General features: G+C 41.3%; 1 protein-coding gene across 1 annotated transcript in view; it reads left to right on the forward strand.

The window, feature by feature from the left end:
- Positions 1 to 11,774, forward strand: part of LOC122564033 (stromal cell-derived factor 2-like) — a 28,581-nt gene that overhangs the window by 590 nt on the left and 16,217 nt on the right. The window contains exon 2 of the mRNA XM_043718488.1: positions 602 to 798. Within this exon, the coding sequence (XP_043574423.1) occupies positions 602 to 798 (197 nt within the window). The remainder of the gene's footprint in view (positions 1 to 601; positions 799 to 11,774) is intronic.

Below are 11,774 nucleotides of genomic sequence, written 5' to 3' on the forward strand. Positions count from 1 at the left end.
AGGGATCTGGAGGGAGAAGGGGGAAGGGGTCCGCAGCGGTACAGGGGGAAGGTGCTGGAAAAAGGCTGTGAAGGGGGAGGGGGTGGAAAGGGATGAGGGTGGGAACATGACCTGGAGGAAGTATATTTGATCTACCTTTAGGATCTCTTAAAGATCTCCATTCAGAGGATACGGTGGGTTCTTCAGCCCATTGAGTGTTGGCTGAATAGATTATCATTCAGTCCCTCAGTTCTGAGGAACAGTCACCAGACCCTAAATGTTAACTTTGATTTCTCTTCACAGATGCTGCCAGACCTGCTGAGCTTTTTCAGCAACTTCTGTTTTTCTTTCTGATTTGTAGTTCTTCAGGTTTTAAATTGATTATCATTATAGTTGGAAGGCAACTTCATCCATTGCTTATCAGTGAAGTTGCTTGTGTGCTCCTTGCACCACCTAGAGGTACCTGTGTGCTCTGACACAGCTATTTGTTCAAGAGTCTTTTGCGACTTTTGATTTTGGATTTCCAGTGCTGTTTCAGTTTTCGAACCCCATATTAATTTTGTGTCCTGAAGAAATTATGAAACCAATATTAAAGTAATTTCTATTAAGTATTTTGTTTCAGGAAGTGGTCAGCAGTCTGTGACTGGAGTGACTGAAGCAGATGACAGTAATAGTTATTGGAGGATACGTGGAAAAAGTGACACTGTGTGCCAACGTGGAAATCCGATAAAATGTGGTGAAACTATTCGTTTGACCCATATAAACACAGGCCGTAATTTGCACAGCCATTACTTTACATCTCCATTATCAGGAAACCAGGTGAGCTGAACAAATTTTTAATCTGTGATTTTTTTTAATCCTATCTATGCCTTCTGTATTTAACTTTTAAAAGCCCCTAAATTGACAATGTACTTTCTACGCTTCTAATTAAGGAACCTGTAGCTGAAACTTTTATTCAGAAACACAATTAGCGTCAACAACAGCCCTGCCAAAGCCATCTAAAATTACTTTATGGATTTATTTTTGCAGTGTTTCAAAATAACTGCATATTTTCACGTTTCTGTAACCATAATTGGTTTTACTTGCATTGGCTACATAGACAGCTAATCATCTATTCTTTAATGACTCAGGAATGTTTTTCAAAATTAGGAAGTGCATGTTCCTTACCAGTTTGGATAGAGGTTGAACTGTAAAGCTTCATAGCAAGCAAAATACATGGCATTTAAATTTGCTGCCAGTTATAGTGTTGTTATTTTTCAGCAGCATAAACTTTTGACGTGTAGGTTGATACAATCCATTTGGCTGAGTCCACCACTATTTTTACTCTTAACAATTCTTTTGGCTTCCCCATAAACCTAATTCTGAACTCTGTCTCTCACTTCTTCCCTCATTGTCTCACTAAGTTTACATTTTCTATAAGATTAGCTTTTGCCTCCTTTTATCCTATTCCTACTAAACTATTGACATGCCCTCCTGGTCCTCATTCTAAATGACATTGTTAAACTTTCCGTCTCATCAGATGCTGTCACTGTGCTTTTATGTCCATTGTCAGCAAAATTCTTTTAAAAGAAAAAAAAATACTACTCATGCAAATTACCCAACCCATCTTCAAATCCCTTTTATCTCCAACGTTGTTGCTTCCAAAATCCAGACCCATGCGATACAAATACTATTCTGAATTTATCCCATTTTGTATGATGCTAGTGCCACATACCATGCTGGGTGGTATAAGAGAGGTCTTGTCGTGTCAGAAATGTCCGATCATTGCTCTTATCAATATGGTTATGTATCTTAGATGCATAAATTGCAGCTGGTCCAAGGAGGTTTTTCCTTCTGTCGTCGTAGTCTTGTGCTCATTACAAGTCCAGTCTGGTATTTACATTCTTTGAAATGATCCTGAATGATGAACCTTTTAGTTTCGGGTGCATGTGGCACCATTGGTACTGCTTACAGGTGGTTTTCAACATGACAATGCATTGATTCTTCAGTTAATGGAAAGCAGTGGGAGGTTTTCTAGCCCACTTGGCATGCTGCCAGAGTCCACGTTCAGGACTCCTCAGATTATTTCTCCCTAAATGTTTACTACTGTGATGCCGCATTTGATAGGTTTGTCCTGTGAGTGGCATAGGACATAGCTGAGGGAGAGGATGGGTAGTGATTGAGAAGTCTGGAACATTGGGTGACAAAGTGTGTTTAACTGAGAATGTCTATGGCAACTTGTTGCTTGAATACTGTGTAGGTCAGCTGTCCCAATTTTAGCAGGTCTCCAAATGTTAGAGAGGAGAACTGTAGGGTTGACCAGGTTGGGTGCACTTTTGGCATCTCTGATGATCACGTTGATGCCAGGTTGGTCTGACCAATTTTATTGTGTTTAGTGCTATTTACTGATTTTTATACAACTGATTCTTGTTTTGGACCAGGCCAGAGCCCTCAAAACATTTCAGGAAGACACCCCAGACCCCAACTTAGCTAGTTGTTTTAAGCAGGTGTAAAGTGGATGTTCCAGGAGAAATGCGGCTGGTCAAAGTGCTTAGTTTCAAACAAAACAGAATTTATTTACAAAATTAGTGAATGAATCACAAACAACAGAAAACAGAAGACCGAATAACCTAACCTCTCTGAAAACCCAACAGATCATCCCACCTAGAATGAGGCTGTTCCAAATACTTGCAACAATCCCCGTAAACACCCCCTTGGCACAAAAGGTAAAATCAAACACAGGTTCTAACAGGACAGGAGTCAGAGAGAGAGTACGAGCCTGGACCTGCCTTTTTGGGTACAGTAACGTTTTTTTCCACACTACTGCTAAAGATCAAACCAAACCAGAGAAAAGCCTAGCTGGGAGAACTGGCCACTCCCATTTCATTGTACAAGTATTTTTTTAACTTGAAAGCCTTCTGCCTGAGGCAATCTCTGTTAGCTATTATCAAATCGGCCCTAAAACCCTTCAATCTCAGATTTTTCAAAGTCTGTGTCATTTACAACTTCTCTTGGGAAAAAAAGCCAAGGACAGTAAGAAAGTTAGTAACCTCATTAAAGGAGCTGCTTCGTCATGAGTGGCACGGTGGCACAGTGGTTAGCACTGCTGCCTCACAGCGCCAGAGACCCGGGTTCAATTCCCGACTCAGGCAACTGACTGTGTGGAGTTTGCACATTCTCCCCGAGTCTGTGTGGGTTTCCTCCGGGTGCTCCGGTTTCCTCCCACAGTCCAAAGATGTGCAGGTCCGGTGAATTGGCCATGCTAAATTGTCCGTAGTGTTAGGTAAGGGGTAAATGTAGGGGTATGGGTGGGTTGTGCTTCGGCGGGTCGGTGTGGACTTGTTGGGCCGAAGGGCCTGTTTCCACACTGTAAGTAATCTAAGTAATCACACTCTGAACTGTCCTCTGAAAAGTCAGTCATGTTGCTATGGTTTGGAGTCCTACATAGGCCAGGCTGGGTAAGGGTGACAGATTCTTCCCAAAACCCCCCCTCCCCAAGAATACTCATCTCAATAGCCTTGTCCAGTCGGACAAAGTGCATCCCGCTTTTACAATTTTCTTTCCTTGAACAGAGAGAAATTGCTTACTACATTTACTTTATTTTATCAACTCGGTCTTTAAGATGCAACTTATCACTAAATTTTCTAGTGCTGTTCCATAATTGCACAGTCTATCTTCCCTAGGGAAGCATTCCAAAGTTCCAGGATCTGATATTATTATTTCTTCTTGAATGAAGTTGCACACTCAATAAATTTCAAATTGTTATCCCATGAAGAGGTTGTTGTCTCCTGCGACCTTGCCTTAGTGAGGGAGACAGTGTTGTAAGGTGTAACGTCGCTGGAGTAGTAATCTTATTGCCAAGGCTGCAAACAAGCAGACTGCTGTGTCCTGGGTTGGTGGCACTTTTTGTATATTTTTGTGCTTGGGTTACACTCAGGAACCTTTTATTTCCTGCCTTTGTAAAGTCCCAACTCAAGGGTCAGCAGAGTTGGGTAACCAAAAAAAGGAGGGGGTGGGTCAGTGAGAGGAGGAGAACAAAATTAGTTAGTGAGCCAGTCATTAATGCATATCTTTCCCATGTCCCATTTCTATTATCGTTATGTTGACATTGAGCCTACTAATCTTGAGGTTAATGATGGTCTCAACATGTTGCTGAAGGGCAGACTTAGTGATGCTATTAAGGTTGAGGGAATATAGCTGTATCTGTGGTTTAATGTTTGTATGTCACATGAATGTTATTGCAAATTGGATTGTATCAGAATCGGAGAGTTTATTCTATACCGTTTCATTTGCTACCTTTTGACACTGAAGCTACTTGGTTCAGTTACAAGTCCTTAAAATTGACTTCTCTTCCGGTTTTCTTGGACTACAGGCTAGGGGATGAGGTAAAGGCCACATTTCCTTACTGTCACATCTGGCATCACTGTCAAATAGTTATATTTTTCTGTAAGTCAGGAAGAAATCCATTGTGACTTTTTTTTTAAATTCATTTGAGGGTGTGAGAGACTATTTCTGGACCAGCATTTATTGCACATCTCGAATTGTCCCACAGATGGTGATGGAGAGGTGCCTTCTTGAATCATTGCAGGCCATGTGCTGGGAAAGAACATATTAGTACACTGCACACAGTGTGATTTTACAGGCGGCTTTTGTGTTGGGTAAATATGTCTGCAGTGCTTTCCTTTGGGATTGATGCAACATTTCATAATATGATAGTAAAAGAATGAATGTGTATTTAAGTTGGAATTTATTTCCTCAGCATTGTAGTCTTGTATCAATCAGTTGGAGCTGGATGTATCAATCATTATAGAATGGGGGAATAGAGCTATATATTTCAATAATTTTGATGCATCACAATACCTATTTAAAAGATAATTCTCTAGTTAAAGGTGGGACTAATTTTAATTCCAGAATTAATGACATGCTGTCTGCCATTAGATTTTAGCAATCTTTTGGTAAACAACATAAATTGTGATTTAATAATTTAACTTGGTTCTCTGAATATACACTAAACTTTCAAGAGAGGGCAAAATTGAGTCATGAAAATGTTTTTAATTTTATGAAGCACATTTTAAAGCTTTATAAATTGCAGATGATAGAAGTACTGTTTGTGGGATCAGATTCTTGTTTTAAGTTGACAGTATATTTTGGTGCAGTTATGATCTATTGTTCGATTTAATGTCCAACGTACAAAATGCTTAAAACTGGTTTAGGAGTAACTTGATAAAATTTTCAAGACGTCAAGGGAAATAAATACGGTAACAAGAGAAGAAATTGGTTGGGGAGTCTAGGACGAAGAGCATAATCTAAAACCTAGAGTCAGAGTTTTCAGGGCAGAAACTCAGAAGCACTTTTGCATGTGCATGGTAATTGAAATTTGGATGTCCCTACCACAAGTAACAATTTCTAAATTAAACATTAGTTTTAAATGTGAGATTGCTGGATTTTTGTTGACCAAAAATATGAAGGGATATGGGGCAAAGCTATGTATAGAGTTGGGCTGGAGATCAGCCCATGATCAGTACAAAAGGCTTGAAGGGCTGCTCCTCCTCATGTCTAGAAACTTGCGTACTTGTGTACTTTTGTCTTTGTGCTTCTGCCATAATACAGTGTCTCAATGTTATTTAAATACACGTGGTCAAACTCAAGCCAGCTGAAAATACTGTGACGTTTGATTAACGAAAGTTCAAGGCTGCAACTCACATCGCAGGCAGTATATGGCCAGGGCACTCTTAACTCTGATGTTTGCAAAAATGCTCCTGTGATAAAGATAACAGATTTGCTTTTCAATGTTATAAAAATAGCTTAGTTTAAGAGCATATGCATTGATCAGTGACTCCCCCTCTGAACTGTTTGAAGTATATAAGAATTTCTTAGGAATTTGATTTTATTTTGGTTCTGTGTACATTTGAATTCCACCTCTTGGAAAACAATGAGTACCTTTTGTTCCTAATGCTATTCTTGTATCTCATCTAATTTTGTTCCACATCACACAGATGTTAGAAACGTACAAGTTTAGTTATGTTGTGGTTATTAGTAGAATATCTTGAGGTCAGATATGACATGATTAATATATATGCTGAGGAGGGTGAGTATAATTCATGACTCAGTCTTATTTGTCTCAAGCTTTCCTGGCTCACCGCAGCCCTTATTTAATTCCTGCTACCAAATGTTACTGTGCCAGAAATAAATACCTAAGACACAAACAAATCTTTTATGTTCTATTATCCAGCCATAATTGTCCATACTCATCTGTCTGAAATATTTCAGAATATCACAATGTCCTGACAAAATGGCATCTGATGTGATTCAGTTTTAAACCGCTAATCTTGAATAATGAGTAGACCATTGAATGCTTCCAACCGTCTAAAATTTATTGTATCTGGAAAGGGCAATATTCCTTAACCGTCCTTATTTTGTCCAAGAACAGCTAGCTAGAAAGGGGGAATCTCGTCCAACCATGATGAGTGAGGGTTCCCCCCACCCAGTTATTCACATAAGTTGGCAACGACCTTAATTGATAGTTTTTGATATCTGGGACGTCCACTCCTCCCAGTCTGTGGGGTAGCTGCAGTTCAGTTATTTTAATAAGGGGTCGCTTGCAATACCAGATAAAGGGACTGAACCAGCTGTTTAGTCATTTCAGTGTTTGCTTAGTAAACAGCAAAGGAGGCATTTGCGTAGGATACAGCAAGCGTGGGTGAATGTTCATTTTAATGAGGGCTATCCGACCTAGCCAAGAGATTGGAAGCACCTGCCATCTTTGAAGATCTTGTTTGATTCTGTCGAATAAATGAGCAAAATTGGTTTTAAATAGCCGATCAAAGACTGAAGTAATGAGTATACCCTAAGTAGAGAAAGCCCTCCTGTGACCATTTAAAGGGAAATCGAGATTTGTCCTCAGGCCCAGGCATTTCCTGGAGACGACCCATGAGCAAGGCCTCTGATTTCACAAAGTTGATCTTGTAACCTGAAAAGCCGCCAAATGAATTAATGCATTGTGTCAGATAAGGCACTGAAACTGTTGGGTTTGATAAAAAGACAAGAACGCCATCTGCATACAATGTAATCTTATGTAACTTTGTCCCCACTTCTGGAGCAAATATATTAGGATCCTACGTATTGCCTCTGCCAGTGGTTCAATCATCATATGAAAAGCAATGCTGATAAGGTACAGCCCTATTGACTGCCCCTAAGAATATTGAAATTGTTTGACCGCACACCACTGATGAGAACCACGGCCACTATACAAAAGGGCCATTATACTAAACCTTTACTCATCTGATGAAGACTTCGCCCAGGCCAAACCGCTTTAAAGTATAAAGGTATGGCGACTCGACCCGGTCAAATATCATCTCTGTGTCTAGAGAGATCACTAATGCCAGTACCGACCGTTGATGACATACTTGGATCATATTAAGTAACCTCCTGTCATTATTCAACGATCTGTGACCTTTTATAAAATCTGTCTAATCCTCCTTAATGTTGGAGGGCAGCACAGTTTCTTGTCTTAGTGCAAGAGTCTTAGATGGGATTTTGAAATCAACCTTCAGAAGTGAGATGGGCCTATAGGAAGTACAGACCTCCAGGGTCTGCCCTTATTTAAGCATAAGAGAGATGGTGGGAGGAGGCCACGACTATGTGAATTAGTCAACATACTAAGTATTGGTCCTGACGATATATTTATAAATTCCTTATAAAGGTCATTGGGAAGTCCATCAGGACCTGGTGCCTTTCCATTCTCAAGCTGCCTCACAGCCTCCTGCACCTCTTGCACTGACAGTGGGGCATTAAGGAGAGACTGTTGTTCAGGGGTCATCTCCCAGAGGTCCAAATGCTTAAAAAAAAAAGACTCCATCCTAGCCAGCCCATCCTCTCACATTTCAGACTGGTATAGTTTGGAGTAAAATTTCTGAAATGCTGCATTAATCCTTTTATAATCATGCGTTAAATTTCCAGTAAATTCCCTGATCAAGGTAATGGCTTGGGGAGCACTCCTTTTCCTGTCAAGCTGCGCTAAGTACTTGCCCAGCTTATCCCCATGCTCAAACAACCTTTGCTTTGCAAATGTAGGCTCCCTCTTAGTTGTCTGTGTGAGTATGGAGTTCAGTGTGAACTGAAGTGCTGTGATCCTCTGCAGTTTAGCCAACAAAAGCCTATCAAGGTATGCCTTTTCAGCTGCCTTCACACATGTTTGAGCAAGCGTTGCTGCTCACCCTTCTGCCGTTTCTTACTGGCAGAATAGGGAATAATTAACTCCCTAGCATAGGCTTTAGCAGTTTCTTAAGGAATGGATGGATTACTGGCCGAGCCTGGATTAATGTCTTAAAAAGCTCAGCATTCAGTAGAAACAAATTCGGTAAGCTTGCTATCCTTAAGGATGAAAGGATCCAGTCGCCAGTGCCTTGAACCTACCATAGTATCCTTACTCTTGACCATTAGACTCACTGGAGTGTGATCAGAAATAGCGATATTGCCAATTGTACATGACTCCACCGAACCCAAATGCGTGGTGGGTGTCAATGAGAGATTAAGCCTGGTATGGCGTTTGTATGGATTTGAGCAAAATGTAAAATCCCTGCCAGTGGGTTAAAGGCACCTCCAAACATCTACCAGTCCCACAAATCCCTTAATTGTTTAGGTCGTGAAAAAGATATCAGGAGACCTTTGGACAATCTGTCCACCATAGGGGCTATTAGACATTAAAAAAAATCCCCCCCCCCCCTACATACACAAATATGCTGAGATGGAAGGCTAACCAGTTTAGGAAGTGCATCTATCAAGCACTTGAGGGGGTGGGCTGGAGGACAATAAGCGTTTAAGATCCCATTTATCAAAGCTTTAAGGATTTCAAATCTCCTGTGTGTGTCTTTAATACACACATTAACAACTTCAATGGGAGATTCTTCCTAACAAGTATGGTGACTTCCCCTACTCCTAGTATTGAATGATGAGAAATAAACCCGGTCATACCCACTGTGTTGCATTTTCAAATGTTCTGCATCATTTAACTATGTTCCTTGCAATAAGGCAACATCGACCCTCTCTCTTTTAAGACTGGAGAGTACCTTCTTCCTCTTAACCAGCAAATGACTCCCCTTAATGTTCTAGGTACAACTACTTGAACACATCCTTAGCCATAACCCTCTTTAGCACCATTTAGACTCCAGAGAGAAAGAACACGAACTGCAAATCGACGAGCTTCAATACAAAGTCCACAAAACACAAAAAAACTGCATAAACTAAAACAGCTACAGTCAACGAACTTACAAAACTTATAAAAACTACCTACACCAAAAACAGAAAAGCAAAAAAGACCTAAGGCGCTGATTAGAAGAATTTATCCCCCCTTCAAAGGGGGGATACCTACATATCCCAAAACCCTACTAATCTTCCCAACCATCCTCTTAACTCCTACTAGTTAGGGTCGCGCCACAAGCACAGGCAACCCAGGATAAAGTAGTAAAAAAAAGAAAAACAAGATTAGTAATATACATAAGTAACTTTGCTTAGACATTAAAGATAAATAGTTTATCCATCCAGAGAATAATTTAATGCAACTTATTACCAACAAAAGGAGACTGCACCAAGTCCTCTCTGAAGACTGATAAACCCAAACAACTGTTATCTGTGCCTGTTCAATCGTCCAGCTTAAGTCCATATGTCCACAAAGTTTCTTGCTTTCTCTGGCAAGTCAAATACATGTATAGATCCATTATGATTAAACTGAAGCACCACTGGATATCTTAAAGAGTAATGGATCCGAAGCACGCTCAATCTCTTGATGCCGTCTTAGGACTACTTCTTCCAAATCACCACTGCTGAAAAATCTTGGCAAAACGTGGCCCTGGAGCCATCACACACAAATGGTCTTGGATCCTTCCCTTGTGTTCTGGGAGCTTCCATGACTCTGCTTGTCTTTATAATAATGGAACTGTACCACGACAGGGCGAGGGTGCTGGTCTGTTCTTGGCCTCTGTGCCACGACCCGGTGGGCACTCTCGATTTTTTTCCTTCCCTTTTCAGCCCTCCAAACTAAGGAATTCTGGGAACCACTTCTCAAAGAATTCCACTGGCTGCTCACTTTCTATCCCCTCTGGCATGCCAACAACATTCTTTCTTCTGCCCCTTTTCTCAAGGTGATCTACCAGATCTAGCAAACCATGGAACTGTGTTTCCAGGGCTTCAATCCGACTCTTGATGAATCAGCCTCTGCTTCCACCCTGTGACCTGGCGTTTGAGATCATCAGTCCTTTTCCCCAAGTCTTCTGGCTGTTGCATGTGCTTTTGCAGCATAGCAGAGACCGCAGCCAGCTTTTCCTCTTTTTTTTTTTAAGTCATCTTCCCTAGAACCTCGCGAGATTTGGCGAACTCCTCAATCAAGACATGGTGACGAAGCAAGCCCGCCGCCTCGGTGGATTGAGCCTCGGCCCCAAGTCCAGGCAAACTTCCTCCTTTCTTTGGCATTCTCCAGCAGCCAGAACAAAATCACAAATATCAGTATAATAAAAAAACACAAATTACAATACAACTGCTATCTACTAATTATTAACCTACTCTATAATACAAAGCAAACCCTAACACTGTGCAACGCAACACCAAAAAAAAAGAAAAGCAAACAAAACAGAAAAAAACACAAAATACAGAACAGCTATGCTCGGCGCAAGGCTCCCAAACAAAGGAACGGGAGAATTGTATACATACCCGTATTAACTCGGGAGACCCCCTCCAGGGCCCAAAGCTTGACAAATCTAATCATCCTGGTTAAACAAACGCCCTGGTTAAGATTACTGATAAATCTATATCCAAATAACTCAAGTAGGGCTGCCATGTCTTATAAAAATTGTCTGTTGTGTGGTGCACTATGTTTGTGAAAAAGTCCAAGGGTATGTGCTCCATAATTAATTTCTGCCATCCTAGCAGGCCTGGCGGGTTCTCAGACACCCAATTCATCAGAATATTCTTCCGTGCACAGTATGCAAGAATATTAAATAGGTTCTTCCCATGCCCGTCTAAAGATGGTAAATTCGGTAGACCTAAGAGGAGAGATATCAGGTCTACTTTGACTTCAGCCCTCAATACCCTCCCTATCTCTCCGCCCTAGCGCTCCAATAAATATGGAGTCTGTGGCATGTCCAGAAGCAATGGGTAAGAGTACCTACACTTATTTTACATTTGGGGCACACTGAAGATGCCCCTTTTAAACTTCGCCAGACCGTCTGGTGCCAGATGAGCCCTGTGCAGAACTTTTAACTGTGTAGCGCATGTCCTTTTACAGATTGAGATCTTTCGAGCATTCTCCCATGTTTCTGAAGAGATCACCAATTCCAGCACTTGCTCCCAGGCCTCACATAATCGGTTAATATCTTGCCAGGCCCTGCCACCCAGCAAGCGATAGAGGGCACTAACCGAAAGGGTGCTTGTGGAGCGTAGTAACAACCTCTCTATGGGGTTTACAGGGCTTAGTGAGAAGCGTAGTCTTCTTCTGGATGAAATCCCTAACCTGAAAAAAACGGAAAAGGTCTCTGCTGGACAACCCGTATTTGCAGCTCAGTTGCTCAAAAGACATCATAACATCCCTCTCAAACCAGTCTCCCAAACTAGAAACTTCTCTTGCTGCCCCTAGTTTGAACCCTGAGTCCGTCATCCCTGGTCAGAACCCTAGCATGCCAACTAAAGGTGTAAGTGGCAAAGTCTTGGATAAACAATCCTCACTCTGACGCATCACCCTCCATGCCTTGACTGTACTAATGACAATGGGGTTCCGGCAGTGGTCCATAACTGTCCTCATCTTATTCACGAACAATAGGTTAATA

Source organism: Chiloscyllium plagiosum, chromosome 28 (assembly GCF_004010195.1).
Source record: "Chiloscyllium plagiosum isolate BGI_BamShark_2017 chromosome 28, ASM401019v2, whole genome shotgun sequence".
In the NCBI taxonomy this organism is placed as follows: Eukaryota; Metazoa; Chordata; class Chondrichthyes; order Orectolobiformes; family Hemiscylliidae; genus Chiloscyllium; species Chiloscyllium plagiosum.